The sequence below is a fragment of the Diabrotica virgifera genome, chromosome 8, assembly GCF_917563875.1.
Source record: "Diabrotica virgifera virgifera chromosome 8, PGI_DIABVI_V3a".
Taxonomy (NCBI): Eukaryota; Metazoa; Arthropoda; class Insecta; order Coleoptera; family Chrysomelidae; genus Diabrotica; species Diabrotica virgifera.
Genome location: NC_065450.1, coordinates 132,119,638 through 132,140,509, shown reverse-complemented (window position 1 = coordinate 132,140,509; position 20,872 = coordinate 132,119,638). Strand labels below are relative to the sequence as shown.

Here is a 20,872-nt window from a genome sequence, read left to right as displayed (position 1 = left end):
TTGTACATATATAGGTATATTATGTGTATGTATACATAAATTGTATAGAAGTATTTAAATTTAAAATAAATGTAAAAGCTATTTTAGGATGGGAAAAAGGATTCATTTCGCGACCGTCATCTCTTCGGCGAATTAAATTTTGTACGTATCTATATTATGTGTATGTATACATAAATTGCATAGAAGTATTTAAATTTAAAATAAATGTAAAACTTATTTTTGGATGGGGAAAAAGGATTGAATTAGCGACCGTCATCGCGACCGTCATTGCTTCGACAAAAATAAATTTTTGAAGTGAAAAGATCTTTGGGGACGTTGTGCCCTTATTAAATGGGGAAAAAGTATTGAATTTGCGACCGTCATTGCTTCGACGAAATAATTTTTGAAGTGAAAACTTCTTTAGGGACGTTGTGCCCTTTTTAGATGGGGAAAAAGTATTGAATTAGGGAACGTCATCGCGACCGTCATTGCTTCGACGAAATCATTTTTGAAGTGAAAACTTCTTTAGGGATGTTGTGCACTTTTTAAATGAGGAAAAAGTATTAAGTTTGCGACCATCATCACTTTGCCGAACTAAATTTAGTACGTATATATATTATTATGTGTATAAAAAAAAAGACTAAGTTTTCACTCTAATGGCATAAAAAACAACATAAGGCTATTCTACATCCCACCAGAATTAAAACAATGGGAACCTTCTCTGGTTACACCTCCGAGGCTTCTACAATTTGCAAGCCATACGAATTCTGAGACTAAAGAAGCTGAGGGAATTCTACAATTTACAATTCACGTCCCATCTGCTCAGCGTGGTAAAGTTCCAACGAGAATGGTTCCCTTCATACTCCACACAGAGTAAATGTAAATCAAAAATGAATAACCATTTTCAATTTCGTTGCAAAACGAAAATATAGCCGAACCATATTCTAGTCCAATGAGAGAGTGCTGCAAGCACCTCTACCGGTTTCGAAACTTATTAGTCTCTCATCAGGAGGCACATATGCTGCTCTCCCTGATCCAACCAAAACAAACCTCAGCGTGCAGTCCCGGATTGCAACGAACGAAATGGCATAGATGCCCTAGCGGCAACTGCTACCAAAAAGACTAAGTTTTCACTCTAATGACATATAAAACAACATAATGCTATTCTACATCCCACCAGAATGAAAACAATGGGAACCTTCTCTGGTTACACCTCCGAGGCTTCTACAATTTGCTAGCCATACGGATGCTGAGACTAAGGAAGATGAGGGAATTCTACAATTTACAATTCACGTCCCATCTGCTCAGCGCGGTAATTAAAACGAGAATGGTTCCCTTCATACTCCACACAGAGTAAATGTAAATCAAAAATGAATAACCATTTTCAATTTCGTTGCAAAACTTTGACACAATTTGCATTTGAAGTTATTTTGTGGCGCGTTTTACGTCAAATTTAGCAAATATTATGGAAAAAGGTTTTAAAATAAAACTAGAATTTTATTTTCCATCAAAATGAAAATACATTATCGCGCCACGTAATATTCATATCAGCTCTTTTGTATCTGGAATATTATGTGCGCCACTCATTTTTACGGCGTACAGCGGTTTTTTACTCTTGTATCAGGAGATTCTCAAAGTTATTTACACATTAAATATATGAAGTTGAATGCAATGTTTATCGAATACACGTTGAGCTTTATAAATAGTGTCGCCTGTAGGGATATATGCGCCACTGGTAATAAGTTTTTAATGTACACCATACAAAAAAACACCGCTAACTTACATTATTATGCTTCCAATCAAATTTTTCCATTTTTTTTAATTTATTGGTTTTTTAACCTTAACTTTTTTATTTTTTATATTAGAAAGTTTGTTAAAAGTTTTTTTGTACGTTTTTATAAGATCTATAAGACTATTAATATTAAATCCTTTTAAAATCCTCATTCGCAAAAAGAGGTGACTTTGAAAGGGTTGGTAAAGGTGGTTATTGCATTTTATTACAAGTTCTAATTATTGTCTGTAGCTCACTCAATTTTTGTCGTAGAAAAAATTTTCGTAAACGTAGTTCTTAAGAATTAAACAAGCTACATTTTCAGATGTAAATAGTTTTTCGTATCTCTGATGCTAATCTTTTTATTCTGAAGAAAAGGGCATGTTTTACCAAACTACAAAAATTCGTTATTCGCTTTTAACTCCAGTTTTTTTAAAACTAATTTTTTTAAGCCGGTCAAACTTCTGTAATCTATTAAAAATACATAAATAAAACATGCGGAATAAGGTCGATGACTAATTTTAATTAGGGTGGTAATTAGGGGGTTGTTTCCGATAACTTTTTGACTGAAAAATAGGGACTGACATTCTTTTCATTGTCACTTAATTTTTAAGCTACAGACTTTATTTTTCATTTTTGAAGATAGATCTTTTTAAAGATTTAAAATTAGTTTCTATAAGTTATCCTCGAAAAATGAATAGTTTTTCCGTCTTTTGACTTTGAAACTATAATATTTAGTATTTGACGAAGAAAAGCTAACTATAATAAAGTACAGCTCGATTACTATTGATCTTAAAGAAGATTTAAAAAAAACACTGTTTCTTTTTTAAAAGGTATATATTCGTTAAGTAAAATTGTTTTGATAAACAAAAATTTTTGATTAATAACATTGATTTTTTCGATATAAAACTAACCCTTTCGACAACCAATAAATCGAAAACTATTAATTTTATCAAAAAAATGTATAAAACATTTTTTGCTTACAATTAATGTTTTTACCAACATTTGCGGTCAAAATGTAATAAAAAATTTCCACCCCCGAGATGGGGTAAAGGGTAACCACCCCATGGTAAAAGCGTCCTTCGGCATCATATATATTTTGATCCTTGGACTATCCACTACTTATTGTCAAATTTTCAAGCAAATTGATCCATTCTGTAAAAATTTCGAAGTGAAAAGTTTCAGTTCCTGGACTAATTATACTTTTGGAGCTCTATAACTTCTGAACGGCTTAACTGATTTTGATCAATAAACATAAGTTTGAAACGTATTGACAAGTAGTATCTGATGCATCTAAGATCAAGTATGATAACTAAATGTATTATAGGAATTATTGAGCTTGAAAAACCGTTTTTCTTATAAGAAATATATTTGATCATATTTATGAAGCCTACAACTTAAAAATTAGAATTTTCCCAGATATAAGGTATATACCGTTAGACGCGACTAGAGACCTCCTACAAACGTTCAGTTATTGGCGCAATTCGTAGGTTGAAATTTTGAAATTTTGAGTAATTGTCGAAAACCAAAATTTTCAAAGTTTAATTTTTCAGTTTTTCGGCTATGGTGAGCAATGTATATGTCTCAGCTTGATAGCTTGGACACCATTTGAAAGTTTAACTCAACCCTATTGATTGTGGGTATTTGCGGTTTTCCTGTCTCTCATTTAACCTAAGATATACACGCCCAAAAAGATGCTATTTTGTATCTCCTTAGCCCCCTAGCTGGCTTACGGGCAGACAGAAGTCAAAAATTACACCGGTTCTGAATCGGCCCTCACTCACACCCTCTTGAAACACAGGAAAAAAATTCAGATCGGTGTAACTTTTCTACACACATACATACATACAAACATATCCACAAACATTTTCCCCTTTTTAAATAAAAATTGAGTCATATTTCTGAGCTCGGTCACTTTTGAATGGTATAACGGATTTTCAAAATTAGACATCCGTTGGAAAGGTAATGATCAGTACTACCAGAAGCCGTTAAGGTCGGACTTACATTTTTGAAATTTTTGGGAGTTTTGGGGACGAGAACGAAAAAAAGACCCTAAATGGGAAGGGCCGTAAAATCCACACCCTTGGACCAAAATGGAGAGTTGACATTTGGATGGATGAGTCTTTTCCTAAACTTTAAGATGGGATTTGGTCCAATTTTCAATTCAGTCAGATTTAGAAAATCGAAAATTTCGTGTATATACAGTGTCGCTTGTAGGGGTATTGTTGTTGGGGTTGTGCGCCACTGACGAGAACTGCGGTTCTATGGTAATATACTTCCAAAAAACTTTAGCTGCTACATACATCTAAAATATTTACAGCTCACTAACTCCTAATAACTTAAGTTCCCTTGATTTGTTTTATTTTTAATTTACAGGATTGAACTGAACGGCGGCCTATTAAAAGTAGTAGTAGTTGATGAAAAAATGAATAACATTCGAAAACAAATTAATAAACAATATACTTGCCATTAACAACATCAAGCACCAGAAATTAATTTATCAGGTAAAGTAATTTATCACATACGCGTGAGTGCGAGAGAGATGCTCCATTGGACAGCCATCTCAATATGCGCTTAACGCTCATTGTTAATAATTAAAAATAACAGCTTTTTAATTAAATTATGACAAAAATTTCTTCAGGATCTTGTAGAGAGAGATTAAATATTTGATTTTGTCACTTTCTGATTTTCATTATAAGTAGGTGTACAGTATGGTGCAAATGAAAGAAATAAATTCGTTATTTCGTAAACTGACGATTTTAGGTAAAAATCCCAAAACAGGTCGATTTTAATTTTAAATTAAGATATTTTGGCATATATATCATACTAGTGACGTCATCCATCTGGGCGTGATGAAGTAATCTATGATTTTTTAAATAAGAATAGGGGTCGTGTGCCAGCTCATTTGAAAGGTTATTTAATTCTATATTCAGTAGTATAAACATTGTCATAATTAGGTATACAGGATGTCCAAAAAATATTTTTTAAATTAAATTAATTGACAAAAAAGAACAATGTATGTAATGTATTTAATTCAAAATGCATTTTACTGCTGTCAGAAAACATAAAAAAATGTTTATGTCATAAGTAAACATTGCTTTTTAGGTCTGGATCCCGGGTATGAAAAAAAAGTTGATTAGTAGCAAGCTGAAAATTTGTTAATAGGTTAAGGGTGTCTAGTCGGATAAACTTTGATATATGGGAACACTGGAACAGGGGCAGTTTTAATTGTGGAACAGGTTAAAAATCTGGAACGTTCAGACCACGAAAACGGCACATTTATTTTGTCCGACAGAATAGACTTAAACTCTCCGATCAGAGATTAAACTCTCATGTAAAAATCAGACTGTTATTTATCACCTGACATAATTCCTGTCATTTGACATATTCTACATGTTCCACTCATTAAAACGCCAATTTGGTGATAAATAGCAGTCTGATTTTTGCATGAGAGTTTAATCTCTGTTCGGAGAGTTTAAGTCTGTTCTGTCGGACAAAATACATGTGCCGTTTTCGTGGTCTGACCGTTCCAAATTTTTAACCTGTTCCACAATTAAAACTTCCCCTGTTCTAGTGTTCCCATATATCAAAGTTTGTCGGACTAGACACCCTTAAGCTATTAACAAATTTTCAGCTTGCTATTAATCAACTTTTTTTTTATACGGGTTATCCAGACCTATTTTGCTTAAATTAAATGTTCAAACTTCCAAGAGGTAGCTGGCTGGCGGGAGCAGGATTGAAATAAACATTTTTTTCTATTTTCTGGCAACACTCAAATGTATTTTGAATGAAATAAATTACACACATTTTTCTTTTTTTGTCAATAAATTTAATTAAAAAAAATTTTTTTGGGCATCCTGTAGAAGTAGTTATATTAAATGTTTATATTACTAAATAGAGAATTGAATAGCGTTTCAAACGAGCTAGCAGACGACCCCAATTTTCATTTAAAAAATCATCGATTACGTCATCACGCCCAGATGGATGACATCACTAGTATGATATATATGACAAAAAATCATATAGTCCAGTAAATGAACGGGAAATTCGGCGACCGTGTAATTTTCAGGGGCAACTCCGAATTGCATGAAAATTTGGATTTAGGTTCTACTTACCCTCCACTTCAAAGTTGAAATTGTGCCGTTGGTTGCTTTTACTTGGGGGGTGACAGTCACCCCTTCTCGGGGGTGAAAAAACATACGTTCAAGATAAGACCGTAAATGGATAAATTGGCTGATTTTAAGCAACTTTTGTCCTATAGAGTTTTTTACGTAAGTCAATACTTTTTGAGTTATTTGCCATTGAAAATGCCAAATAACTCAAAAAGTAAATATTTTATCGAAAAAAATACCCTTATCAAAAGTGTAGCTTATAAAAAACCCAAAAAAGTGGTGTATCAGTAAAGTCTATCAATCAAATAAAAACAAAGTTGTAGCTCATGAAAAATACGTTCTTATTCGTCTAATTCCAACTCGAATATTTCAAGGTGAAATCACCGAAAAATTAAGCACTTTTTGGGAAAAATCCATTTAAATTTTTTTAAAGTGTTTATAAAAAGCTTTGTTTTAATTGTTAACAAAAGTTTTAGCATTAAAAATAAGCGAGTTACGATCAAAATAAAGTTGGCCCCCTTTTTTTTGTAAAAAATCATGAAAATCTCGCCGTCTTTAGCTCCCCAAATGAAATTAATCGCTACCGCTTTACAAACAATTTACTCACCTATCTATTTTTTATACGATCTGTCAGTCTCACCGGTTTAAAGTGTTTATTTTTGAAAGGGTTATAATTATTGAGAAAGCTTGAATGGGTCACTAATCACGAGTGTATGCAAATTTTGAACAGCAATATCTTAATCAATTTTTGTCTTACGTAGAAACAAAATGAAACTAGCATATTTATAAGAGCACAACCTACATTTTTTTACTCTTTAAGATTTTTCTTATCACTAATACTTTTTAAGTTATTTTGAAACAATTAAATTTTTCAAAAATTTTTAGAAAATCTTTTTTAATATAAAACCAAATGTTTTCAAAAATAAGCACTTCAAACCAATCAAACTTACAGATCATATAAACAATATACATACAGTTAAAATAGATGGTAAAGTCAAACGATTAATTTCATTTAGGGTGCTAAATAGAGGGAGGTTTTCACGATTTTTTTTTACCAAAAAAAAAAAGGGCCAACTTTTTATTTTCAGTGTAACTCGTTTATTTTTGATGTTGTAAACTTTTGTAGAAAACAAAATAATAATAAGCTTTTTTTCGATACTTTAAAAATGTTAATAAGGCTTTCCTGAAAAATGCTTCTTTCTTCGGTGATTTCGCGTTGAATTATTCGATTTGGAATTAGACGAATAAGAACGTATTTTTCATGAGCTATAACTTTACTTCTACTCAATTTGTAGACTTTACTGGTACACCATTGTTTTCGTTTTTTTTATGGGCTACACTTTTGCTAAAAATATTTTTTTCGATAAAATATTTACTTTTTAAGTGATTTGGGAAAAACGGTCGGAAAACGTAGATTTTTTGTCGAAAAATCAACATTTTTAATCGCGAATAACTCGAAAAGTATTGACTTACGTAAAAAACTTATAGTACAAAAGGTGCTTAGAATAAGTCAATTTATCCATTTCCGGACTTATTCTAAACACGCGTTTTTCACCCCCGAGAAGGAGTAAATGTCACACCCCAAGTAAAAGCAACCAACGGCACAAATTCAACTTTGAAGTGGAGGGTAAGTAGAACCTAAATCCAAATGTTCATGCAATTCGGAGTTGCCCCTGGAAATTACACTCCAAAACGGTCATTTATTGGGCTAATAATTTAAAATTAAAAATTAACATGTTTCGAAATTGTTCTTTAAAGTCGCCCGTTTACGAAATAACGAATTTATTCCTTTCATTTGCACCATACTGTATATAACCCGTTCTATAGCGTTCTACGCCTTCCGGTACCCAATTGCCAAGGCTGTCGATCTAGCCAATCTTGAAGATTTCTTTCTGACATGGCTTTTGTAATTCCTTTTTTCCAGGAGGTCGGTGGCTTTCCTCTTTTCGGTTTTTCTGGCGGTATCCATTTCATTGTAATTTTTGATAATCTTTCATTTCCCATTCGTTGAACGTGTCCATACCAAGTAAGTTGGTTTCGTTGTACCTTTTCCACTATTGTTTTCTGCTTACCTACTTTTTCTCTGATCTGTTCATTTCGAACATGGTCACATCTTGATATTCTGGCAGCTCTTATAAAAAAATCCATTTCAGTAGTAAGCAGCTTACTTTCGGATTTTTTTATCATTTGCCACACTTCGGAGCCATACGCATCTTTACTCGGTTCCGTTTTTCCACTATTTGTTAATTTAATCCCTAGATATATATATATATATATATATATATATATATATATATATATATATATATATATATATATATATATATATGGTGAGGCAGATAACTGGCCTATTAGAAATATCTCGAGAACTAAAGGCAACAGAATCATGAAAATTGGAATAAAAGGGTTTTGACGGATGATATATTAAATGAAAGAATTTTCATCTTCATCATTCATATAACTTCGTTTTTTTAAATGGGACACCCTGTATATTTTTAAATTTTTGAATTCTCTTCGATGTCTTCTTTCTTAAAATATGAGGTTTTGTAATATTATACAGGGCATTTTAAAAGATAATTACGTCTTTTTATTAATTTCGTAGCAATATTCACACCCTGTAGAATTGTAGTAGTTTGACATCTAAAACTCTACTTACGTTCAAATGATTTTTAATATAGTCTACTATTGTTAAGAATCATTAGTATAGTAAATTTTAAATTTTAGTAAACAGGGTTGGTCGAAACTCGGAATGAGTATTTTCTGGGGTTTCTTAAATGGAACACCCTGTATTTTTGTATTGTAATGAAATGATATTTTATAGTACTTTTTTATTTTTTTAAGCATTCCCTATACCTAACTGCTTTAATTTGTGAGTTATTGGTGATTCAAGCTAAACATTAATTGCACCAAAAAATTCGTAAAATTTTATTAGGTTGGCCGTGAAAATACTCAATACCAAATAATGTTTCAGAAATAAATACATATTAATCCAGACTGATCCTTAAAAATACCAATAATGGTTTAGCTATCAAAATACCTACGTAGTTAAGATTGTTGGTGCGATTAACAAATAAGCACAAATTAAAGCATTTAGGTATAGGGAATGCTTAAGAAATAAAAAAGTACCGTAAAATATCATTTCATTACAATACTAAAATACAGGGTGTTCCATTTAAGAAAACTCAGAAATACGCATTCCGAGTTTCGACCAACCCTGTATACTAAAATTAAAAATTTAGCTATACTAATGATTCTGAACAATAGTAGAGTATATTAGAAATCATTTGAACGTAAGTAGAGTTTTAGATGTCAAACTACTACAATTCTACAGGGTGTGAATGTTGCTACGAAATTAATAAAAAAAAGGTAATTATCTTTTAAAATACCCTGTATAATATTACAAAACCTCATATTTTAAGAAAGAAGACATCGAAGCGAATCCAAAAATGTAAAAATATACAGGGTGTCCCATTTAAAAAAACGAAGTTATAAGCAACTTCCAGTATAACCGGAAGTTGCAAAGAGATGAAAATATTTTCATTTAATAGATCATCCTTCAAAACCCCTTTATTCCAATTTTCATGATTCTGTTGCCTTTAGTTCTCGAGATATTTCTAATAGGCCCTTTATTTGCCTCACCCTGTATACTCTGTACAACCCCTGATGTAGTCACTATCGTCAAGATCTAGGTCTTCCTGTTGGATTTCGTTACCGATGTGTAGATATTGTGTTTTCTTTATGTTTACCTCTAAACCCCATTTCGTATATTCTTCCATCAATTTTCTCGTCATATATTCTAAGTTTTCCTTATCTTGGGCAACTACCACCTGGTCGTCTGCGTAGTTCAAAGTGTATAATGTTATGAAAAATACCACTGCATTTCTGCTTCCAAAGTCTGAGAGCACCGTCGGTATATATATTGAAAAGAATGGGAGATAAACAGCGCCCTTGTTTAAGGCCTCTTGTTACTTGGAAGCTAGTTGACAGATGGTTACCTCTCTTTACCCTTGACATAGAATCTTTATAGAGGTATTGTATCGCTTTGATGACAGTTGCAGATATGTGTGTATTGTTCAAAACCTCCCACAATTTTTTCAAGGGCACTGTGTCATATGCCTTCGTTAGGTCGACAAAAATATATGTGCGTGTTGTCCACGTTTTAGTCTAATTTCCATAAGCTGTGTTAGATAGAATATATTATCAGTAGTAGATCGACCGGCCCTGAAACCACACTGTGTTTCGGATTTATAGGGTTGATATTCTTCGCAATGGTTTTCAGTATTTTGCCATATAAACGGCTCATTGTGCTTATTACAGTTATTCCCCTATAACTGTTGACATCACTTTTACTATCCTTTTTGTGTATTTAAGAGATCCAGCCCTATTTCGATGTTTTCGGAACTTGTTCTCCGTTAATAATTCTGTTAAGGAATTCTGTGATCATTCGGATTAATTTCTTCGAACCTGATATTATTAGTTCTGCAGGAACATTGGCAGGGCCAGGTGCACTACCATTTTTTAATTGTGAGATAGCTTTCTGTACCATTTCTGTTGTTCTTGTTATTTCTTCACCTTCCAATAATAATAATTTTTAATCGAGTTATTAAGCCTTGAAAATGGCGATTTTTGTCTTTTTTTAAATGTTAAATCGCGGATGATTCGACCACAATACATTTTATAGAAAAATCACAAGAGACCCTTTTTGCTCAGAATTATTTCTTGAATTTGTTTAAAAAAAAACAATTTTCCGACCGCGGTACCGTCTGGCACCTTGAGGATTTGTTATAAGGACCTCTTTTTAAGTAAGTTTATGCAAAAAAAAAATATATCGGAATAACTTACTTAACGGGGGCGAGCATACAGCGTGGACTAACTCAATATCACAATCGAGGAAATGTATATCTCTAACAATAACGTTAACGAAGAAATTATTATACTTGTACAGTGGAACCTCGATAACTCGGATTAATCGGGACCGCGGCCGATCCGGGTTATCTAAAATCCGAGTTAGCCGGAGAATATGGTAAAAATTAATAAAATACGGTATATTTACAGATAAACTCCGTTATAATTGAAATAACATGAAATATAAATACATGCACAGTACCTACACATCTAAATTATTAAAAACACGCAAACACAAACCTAAGCAAACGGAAGCAAACAATACAAGACTGTACTACACACAATACAGTCACAATCGGAACGATGTTATGAACAGTGAAAACTAAGACCATTGTTTAAAAAAGGATTTTTAAATAGTCTTTTAGTCTTTTTTAATCAATGCTAAGACAGTTTGAAATAAATAATAAGGAATAAGGAATACGAAGTGCCTGTTTTCTCCGATAAATCCGAGACAATGACCGTCGCTCTGCCGCCGCCGCCGTGTGCCATGAGTCATTTTTACTATCGTATACATAGTTCAAATTACACAAATACACATTATCTCTCAAATATTATATTACCTACTATCCCTTGCAAGCTAATTCGGATGGAATTCCCCAGATTAAGAGACTGAGCCGATATCAAGCACAAAATAATCTGGAGAATTCCATCCGAATAATCTTGCAACGGATAGTACATTTTTATTGTTGAAATGTTTGTCTGATGAAATTCGGTCCAGGTTAGCCGGACTTCCGGGTTATTGGGGGCCGACTTATCGGTGTTCCACTGTACTGGCATAATAAATTATGCTTTTGGACTTACCTTTGGAAAGAGTATTTAATTTGCAAAATTGAAATCAGCTCAATCTTTTGTACCAGGTAGTTGGTAAATCACGCCCTTAATGTCACTTTGTTATAAACTTTTATCATAGAAATTACGATGGATGTGTGCGATCTAATGGTTAGTATTAATAATTCGGCTTATTCTATTTTTATAAAATGTTGATCAATTTTTTCTTCAGGGTCTCACAAAAACCAGTTTTTGACAGTGTTTTGAAACTGCTCTCTTATAACATACATAAGTTAATATTATCATATAACAAATTGGTTTTACATATTATGTAAATTTCAACAACTACACTGCTCAACAATAATTAAAGTGTATATTAGAAAAATATTACGTGTTTCAAAGTTCGAAATAAATAAAAGTCAAATATGTTAAACACATACTTTATTCCTAGACCATGCTTGGCAGTGAAAAGAAATAAAAAAAAATACTTTTCAAGTAAATAAATAAATAATATAAAATCCTTGAAAAATTCCAGGAAAGTCATAATAATTCTTTTTTAATTTTGTCACGTTTATTAACACTTAATTATATTGTAGGTACTCTCTCTTCTTAATGCTGTTACATTGTTTGGGAATGTCATTATTACATTATAAATACAACTTTGGTGTATTTTTTCTCAAATTGTTTGAGGTGGCAGTAGAAGTCGAATTAAATGTCTTAACATTTGCGCCCAAACGTGTTTCGTGTAATTTCATGGATAAAACAAACCTATGGTAGCAGCAAGTGGAACTATTATGATAACCCTGTCACAATCTCTTTCAGTCGTCAGTGTTTCATTAACTAAAATTAGTCAGTGCGTCCATTATATCATATACTCCTTGTATTAAGCCTTTTAACCCTTGGTCATTGAATAGAACTCATCATCATTGGCTCTACAACACATGGTGGTTCTTGGCCTGTTCCAGAATCAGCTTTCATTCCTTCCTAGCCTTCGCCTTGGTTTTTTCAGTTTCACACTCCTAACACTCGTAAGTCGTTTTCCACCTGGTCCTTAAATCGTACTCTGGGCCTGCCTCGTCCCCTCACTCAATCCTGTCTTTGGCTATAAATGTATTTCGACGGCTATATCTCATTTATGCTCTCTAAGTGGCCTATCCACCACACCCTGTTTATTTTGATAGATCTACCAACAGCAGGCTCACTATAAAGGCGGTCAAGCTTAAAATTATAGCGTCTGCTCCATAATCCGTATTCCTGCACGACTTTATAAAATATACCTGAGGACTTTACGTTCAAAACAGCCTAAGAGTAACAACAGAACAAGTAGGTTTCGGTGTAGGTCGAGGTGGAGGTCGCGGTCGATGTCGACATCCATGTAAAACAAACACATTGTACTTAATGAAAGAGAACAGAGCAGGTAAGTCGCGGTGGAGGTTTAGCGCAATGCCATCCAGGAGGTTTACATCGATGCTTTTGAAAATAAAATGAGTTTGTTTTACACGGATGTCTACTGCGCGGCCTACAAGGATGCTTCCCTGTGATTGGTCCGTTCGAAGCCAAGTTGTCATTACTGAACTGAAATTTCATCACTATCATCACTTCACTGACCCAACATCGCAAAAGCATAGTCTTTTTTTCATTCAAATTTTATTAAACTAATTCACTTGATAGTGGTTCTAGCTCGACTGACAGCGCAGGTGTACTTACCCTTAGGATAAGAACAGAACAAGTGGGTAAAGGTGGAGGTGTAGGTCGCGGTGGATGCCACTAGTTAAGTCGCGGTCGACGTCGACAGCACATAGCAAGGAGGTCACCTGCGCTGTCAGTCGAGCTAGAACCACTATCAAGTGAAGTAGTTTAATGAAATTTGAATGACAAAAAGACTGTTCTTTAGCGATTTTGTGTAAGTCAAGTGATGGTAGTGACGAAATGTCAGCTGTAAATAATCAGATCCACTTTCATATTTCAAAAACTCAGATAGCGCAGGTAATGACAACTTGGCTTCGAACGGACCAATCACAGGGAAGCATCCTTGTAGGCCGCGCAGTATACATCCATGTAAAACATACTTATTTTATTTTCAAAAGCATCGATGTAAACCTCCTGAATGGCATCGCGCTAAACCTCCACCGCGACTTACCTGCTCTGTTCTCTTCCATTCACTACAATGTGTTTGTTTTACATGGACATCGATATCGACCGCGACCTACACCTCCACTTCCACCGCGACCCACTTGTTCTGTTCTTACCCTAACCGTGCTTCATCACTTTTTGTTATCGTACACGTTTCTGACGCTTATAGTCCGTTCTTTAACGGTAAAATATTGCAAAACCTCTAAATTTTAAAGAACCGCTTGGATTCACATGAAATTTGGCATACACATAGCTAACAAGTCAAAGAAAAAAAGTGATATTGTGCCGATATGTGCTTTTGCCCTGGGGGTGGTTTTCACCCCCTCTTGGGGGTGAAAAAATATTTGTCCAAAGAAAGTCAGGAAATGGATAAAATGGATAATTTTAAGTAACTTTTGTTCTATAGAGTTTTTTCACTAAGTCAATACTTTTCGAGTTATTTGGCAGTGAATATGTTCATTTTTTCAACAAAATAACCACGCTTTTAGACGGTTTTTCGCAAATAACTCAAATAGTAACAATTTTGTCGAAAAAACATTCGTAGCAAAAATATAGTCTGTAAACATTTTTAAAAAATGGTGGGGTGGCGATTGGGCTATGCTGGTCTATTACGCAATCGAATTTAAAGCGGACTGTATGGAAATAATAACAAAAAAATTCTTACCTTATTTTAACTGGTAGGTCGAGAAGTCTTCAGTTATTAGTAAGGTGAAGGAAGGAGGGAGAAAGGGTTAATTTATTTTTTACTATAACTGAAACCGGCGTTTTTTTGGCGACACTTGATAACTACAGGAAACGACTTAACAATTCAATTTGTTCTTACTTACTGACCACCACGACTAGTTAGTACTAACGAAAGGTAATTAAAGAGAAAACAAAAAATTTAGTACAATATCTGGGCAAGAAAATAGGCCAGGTACTTCGAATGAAATAAATTTAATGAGGCCAAAACATCCTGCCCCCCCGAGTTTATTTTTAAAATAAACGAAAAATCAACGAAAACTAATTTAATTTTAATATGCTAAGTCTGCACATGAACCCATCACCCTAAACTAAAATTTTAACTATCAAATAAAATAAAAAAATCCTCTCTAGTTTATTGACTGGGTAGAGGACACAGTTTAACGACTGGGCGCATGTAACTACCGTGCTTGGTTCGCACTTTTACGATTCGAACAATCCCATCTTTTCCAGGATACAAAGTCTCTATGACTGCCAGAGGCCACTGTAAAGGTGGGATAGTTTCATTTTTTATTATAACTACCATTCCCTCTTTGGGAGGGTTCGAGTTAGTGTTCCATTTTAAACGAGACTGCATAGAAGACAAATATTCTGAATGCCATCTTTTCCAATAATGTTGAACAATGCAATCTAATAATTTATATCTTTTCAAAGTACTCATATTTTTATCAAGATCAATATCCATCGAGGGTAATGACACTAAAGGTTCTGTACATAAAAAATGCGATGGAGTCAGCGCGACTGGATTTTCAGGGTCGTTACTTTGAACACAAAGAGGACGCGAATTCAAAAGACACTCGATTTGTGTCAGAACAGTTAAAAATTCTTCGTAAGTAAGGATTTGATTCCCCACAACTCTATTTAAATGAAGTTTTACACTTTTTATATTGCTTTCCCAAATACCACCGAAGTGACTGCCATAAGGTACGTTCATTTTCCAAGAAATTTTGGTATTATTAAGTTCCTGTTGGAATGCATCTTTATAAGTTTTTGAAGTAGTTAATTGATATATTTCATCGAGGACTCTCTTGGCACCCACAAAATTTGTGCCATTATCTGAATATAAAACCTTACAATTTCCACGACGAGATAAAAATCTTTTGAAAGTGGCTAAGAAACAATCTGTAGAGAGCGAGGAGGCTAATTCAAGATGTATGGCTTTCGTACTTAGACAAACAAACAAACATACGTAAGCCTTTTGAGTTTTTACGCCACGATATTTTCCTATAGTAATGGAAAACGCACCAGTATAATCTACACCAGTGTGTAAAAAGGCTTTTGCCGGATTGACTCTTACGGCGGGTAAGTCAGCCATCATAGGATAGGTAGGTTTAGGATTAAGACGAAAACAACGATTACATCTCCAAATTCTATTTCTGATGGCCTGACGACTAGATAGTATCCAATAATTTGTTCTCAGAAGATTTTGCAACAAATACGCTCCAGCATGTAAATGCAATTTATGGAAATAATCTATTAACAAAATGGTTAAAGGATCGGCTTTGGGCAACAAAATCGGATGTTTTTGTTCAAAACTACATTGGGAGTTGGACAAACGTCCACCTACTCTAATTATTCCATTTTCAATAAATGAATTCAAACGACGTATGGAAGATTTTACAACGAGATTTTGAGAAAGGGCTTTATATTCTTCAGAAAAATGCTTTTGCTGGACAGCTCGAATTAATTCAATTTCTGCAATTTTTAAATCAAATAGAGATATCCGTTTATTTAAAGACAATTTTCTAAGAAATCTCAATACGTATACTGTGGAATTTAAAAGTTTCGACCAACTGGAAAAATATTCAATAAGAGTATACAGCGGAGAAATTACACGAGTGAAATTACCAAAGAAGGTTTGTGATCTATATTCAGAATCACAAATCATAATTTCCTGTCCGTTGACAGACTGAATAGGCCAATATTCTGGCTCCAACAGTAACCAATTTGGACCAGTAAACCATGTGGAATGGTTGACTAACGAAGAAGGAAACAAACCTCGAGAGGCGCAATCAACAACATTTTCCTTTCCAGGAACAAAAAACCAATACTCTGACGGAACCATCTTATGAATTGTAACAACTCTATTTTGAACAAATATTTTGAGATTTTTCTCTGAGGACTTTATCCAATTTAATACAATCATGGAATCACTTAAGGCAAAAATTTTATCAATATTATGTCTAGGAGAATAAGTTTCAATAGCATGTGAAAGAAGCTTTGAGAGAAGAAGCGCTCCACAAAGCTCTAATCGAGGAAGAGTTATTTTAGACATTGGAGATACTTTAGATTGAGAGTACAGTAAAGTAACTTTAACTTGACCTGTACAATTAACAACCCTGGAATAAACAATGGCTGCGTATCCAGCAGCACTTGCGTCTGAAAATCCTACAAAAGACAACGACGAATTAGGTGTAACTGCTATATGGCGTGGAATTTGTATTTTGTATAGGACATGAAATTCATTTTGAAACTTTTCCCATGCTATTTCGATTTCTTTTGGTACGGTACTATCCCAATCTACCTTTAGAGTCCAAAGTTTCTTTATCCAAATTTTAAGCAAGAGGGTTATAGGAGATAGGAATCCCAAGGGATCAAACATACGAGCAACAAGTGAGAGCATGTTTCTTTTTGTACAACGGGTCGATGAGGGTATTTCTAACCCAAAACTAAAATTGTCACATTTTTCTTCCCATTGCAATCCTAACACTTTGGAGACTGACTTAACAAATTGTTTGGTTTTGACCAATTGAAGGGGTTCGGGGATTGTCGATAGTAGATCGTTCGAGTTCGACATCCATTTGGTTAATTTAAAACCACCTTTTTGAAACAAATTCACTAACTGAGTGTGTGTAACTATAGCTTCAGAAACATTTGGAAAACTGCTAATAAAATCGTCTACATACATATCTCTTAAAATTGGGATGATAGCATCAGGAAAACTTTTAGATTCGTCATTACATAATTGTTTTATTACCCTGAGACTAAGATATGGTGAGGCTTTTACTCCAAAAGTTAAAGTATTTAATTGGAAAATAGAAATAGGATCATTGGTATCAAATCTCCACAAAACTCTTTGAAACGAACAATGAGATTCAACCACTTTAACCTGCCTATACATTTGTTTCAAATCAGCGACAATTGCGATTGGAAAAAGACGAAAATTCAACAATATTGTGGTAGGATTATTTTGTAATTTTGGACCTTTATAAAGAATTTCATTTAATGACGGTCCTTTACTAGTTTTCATAGAGGCATCAAAGACTATTCTACAAGGAGTGGAAGGGCTATCTGATTTAAAAACACAATGATGGGGAATATAATACGACAACGAATCAATGGTTTGAATGGGAACTAAACTCATGTGCTTTTGGTCTAAATAGTCTTGAAAGATATCACAGTAAAGTTTTCTAAGTTCTGGGTTTGGTGCTAGGCGATTTTCTAAGGACAACAATCTATTTTTAGCAAGAACAAAAGAATCACCCAGTACATTAGGATCATTTTGGAACGGCAACGAAACTGTGTATCTACCATCTGCATCTCTACATACATTTTCTAAAAATAAATTTTCACAAATTTCATCTTCTGATGAACTATTAGTAACAGTGGGCAAATCCTCTAATTCATACATTCTTTCGACCAAGGAATCTAAATTCAACAAAGGGTTACAGACGAAAGACAAATATGTGTGGATTTTTTCAAAATTTGGTGCAGCTGAGCCCATGACTACATAACCTAAACTAGTCTCAATAGCTGATAGAGAATCTTCGCATGACACTCTATTACAACCAATGATATTTGAAAAGACAGATAAGCCTAAAATGCCATCTATCTTGCCAGGAAAAAAGAAATTCGGGTCAGCTAATTTCAAGTGTTCTATACTGTTAATACAGTCTTTGTCAACTGGTTGATCTGGCAACTTATTAGAGATTGTGTCTATAAGCAACACTTCTATAGGATATTGTATTTTTTTATCAAAATGGGAAAAGATAACAATGTTGGTTTTACCTACTATCGGGGTGGTTGATCCTCCTATACCAGAAACTGTCAAATTTAATTTCGAATAACTTAGGCCTAATTTTCGGGAACAATCAAAAGTAAGAAAATTAGCAGAAGAACCACTATCTAACAAAAATCTAACCTTGTGAGCACTACCCCATTTATCAACAACTTTAACCATTATTGTCCCAAACAGACTAACAGAACTCGATTCTGATTCATTTGGGATTATTTTTAGAATGGCGGACATGTAAACTAGAAGGATTATCAGAAGAACCAGAGGTAGGCTCAGTACTAGTGGAGGGAAATGGAACATTCTCATTAGGCCGAGTAGTATTTGGCTTATGCAACTTGGAATGGTGCCTAGCTTTGCACACAACACAAGAAAATTTTGACGGACAATTGGATACTCGATGCTTTGAAGAAAAACAATTTAAACATAAATTATTTTCCTTCACTAATTTAAATCTGGATTCAAATGGTAGCCCTAAAAAGTGCTTACAGTCTTTAATTAAATGTGGGCCTTTTTTACAAACAACACAATCTATGGAGGAATACGTATTCTGTTCTTGCAAATGAAACGATTTGTTCGGTTTTTGAAACGAAAAATTATTTTTGGAATTCCTTGATCTATCATTTTTAATAAGAGATTTACTACGTTGGCGTAAAAATTTCAATAAATCATCATAAGCGGGTAAATCATTATTATTTCTTATTAAATCAAATGAATCTATGGTATCTTGTGGTAATTTTAACATAGCTAAATAAGTTAAAATATGATCATCTAAATTATCGAGATTTAATCGTTTTAGTGCAGAAACATTAGTATCAAACTTTTCCAAAAATATTTCCAAATATGATGGATTATTAGATTGCAAACCGCGAAAATTAACAATTCAATCCATATAGAGATTAAACAAATATTTTTTATCATTATATCTTTCAACAAGCATATTCCAAATAATGTCATAATTATTAGGAATGGGTTCTATTGAGCTACAGCTTTTCAAGGCTTTCCCGGAAATACAACTCAACAAATACTGTAGCTTATCGGACTTGGGATATTCTATTTTGTTATGAACAAATTGTTTGAAATTTTCATAGAAAACAGGCCACAGAGATATATCTTCACCATCAAACTTAACTAATTCAAATTTGGGCATTTTAATAGTAGAATTATTAGTACTATTGGGATTATTACTCAAAACAGCAGGTTTATTTATTAATAATGAAGCTAAATATTCAATATTGGAGTAGAGATCATAAAATTCATCTAAATGCGTATGGTATGCAACGCCAGCATCTGGCTCCATCTCTTGTTTTAATATAACGATATCTTGAACAATTTCCTCATATTCTGATAGAGTTTTTTCGAAAGTACTATATCTAACTGCAAAGTTACGCATTTTTGAGGCATTTTCTGGATCTTTTTCTAAGGCCGACCCGGCATCGTAACATAATTGAGCCCTACGAAAGATAGTTTCACGTTTAGAGCATAATCGCTACAATTTTAGTTCGTTTTGACTTTTAGGCATGTTTAATAATAAATATTGAAATTCTTTCAAAAAATTATCAATGATGAAGAAATAAAATGGAACAAAACCCAAAATATGTCAAGAATAGTAGTTAGGTGTATATATTTTTTCAACAATTACTAAAATTTTATTAAACTAAATCCAAACAAATTATTTTTAGGTTTGCAAAATATCCAAATCAAATATATTTACTTAATCAAAATCGATTTCACTAAGCGATGGGTTCAGAAGCAAAAACACGAATTCAATGTTCCAACTATAGTCGACCGAAGAACAAGGTTTTTCGATACACGACAAAAAAAGGGTACACTACGATTTAATTAGATTTTAACACGACAAATATACTATACCGATTACAATTATAATTTTAAATAAATTTATCCAATGCGAAAAATACGATAGATCAGATCTTGAACCGGCAAAGCAACAACGAAATTGATTCAAGACGATCCGGCTCGAAGGACCAAACTTATGGGGTGGCGATTGGGCTATGCTGGTCTATTACGCAATCGAATTTAAAGCGGACTGTATGGAAATAATAACAAAAAAATTCTTACCTTATTTTAACTGGTAGGTCGAGAAGTCTTCAGTTATTAGTAAGGTGAAGGAAGGAGGGAGAAAGGGTTAATTTATTTTTTACTATAACTGAAACCGGCGTTTTTTTGGCGACACTTGGTAACTACAGGAAACGACTTAACAATTCAATTTGTTCTTACTTACTGACCACCACGACTAGTTAGTACTAACGAAAGGTAATTAAAGAGAAAACAAAAAATTTAGTACAATATCTGGGCAAGAAAATAGGCCAGGTACTTCGAATGAAATAAATTTAATGAGGCCAAAACAAATGGTGTATATATCACGTCTCTACACCTAGTAGAAGAAGCGTTATAGCTAATGAAAGATAGGTTCATATTTGTCAAATTCCA

At 33.5% G+C, this 20,872-nt stretch overlaps 3 protein-coding genes across 3 annotated transcripts in view; all 3 read right to left on the bottom strand.

Annotated features, from left to right (window-relative positions):
• The window catches only part of LOC126889478 (15-hydroxyprostaglandin dehydrogenase [NAD(+)]-like), a 79,713-nt gene extending 67,978 nt beyond the window's left edge, over positions 1–11,735 (bottom strand). The window contains exon 1 of the mRNA XM_050657801.1: positions 11,569–11,735. The gene's annotated coding sequence lies outside the window, so the exon portion shown is untranslated. The remainder of the gene's footprint in view (positions 1–11,568) is intronic.
• A 4,450-nt stretch (positions 11,736–16,185) lies between these two features.
• On the bottom strand, positions 16,186–17,317 carry LOC126890266 (uncharacterized). The gene is made up of 2 exons (XM_050659124.1): positions 16,258–17,317; positions 16,186–16,202 (listed from the first exon to the last, which is right to left on the bottom strand). Exons 1-2 carry the CDS (start codon positions 17,315–17,317, stop codon positions 16,186–16,188), a joined length of 1,077 nt encoding a protein of 358 aa, XP_050515081.1.
• Positions 17,318–19,304: 1,987 nt separating this feature from the next.
• On the bottom strand, positions 19,305–19,814 carry LOC126890265 (uncharacterized). The gene has a single exon (XM_050659123.1). The coding sequence runs from the start codon at positions 19,812–19,814 to the stop codon at positions 19,305–19,307; it is 510 nt and encodes a 169-aa protein (XP_050515080.1).
• Positions 19,815–20,872: the final 1,058 nt, after the last annotated feature.

What these genes read in the sequence shown, in the direction of transcription:
- LOC126890266 (XM_050659124.1), bottom strand. Translation starts at nt 17,317, where the DNA reads ATGTATGTAGACGATTTTATTAGCAGTTTTCCAAATGTTTCTGAAGCT.
- LOC126890265 (XM_050659123.1), bottom strand. Translation starts at nt 19,814, where the DNA reads ATGCGTAACTTTGCAGTTAGATATAGTACTTTCGAAAAAACTCTATCA.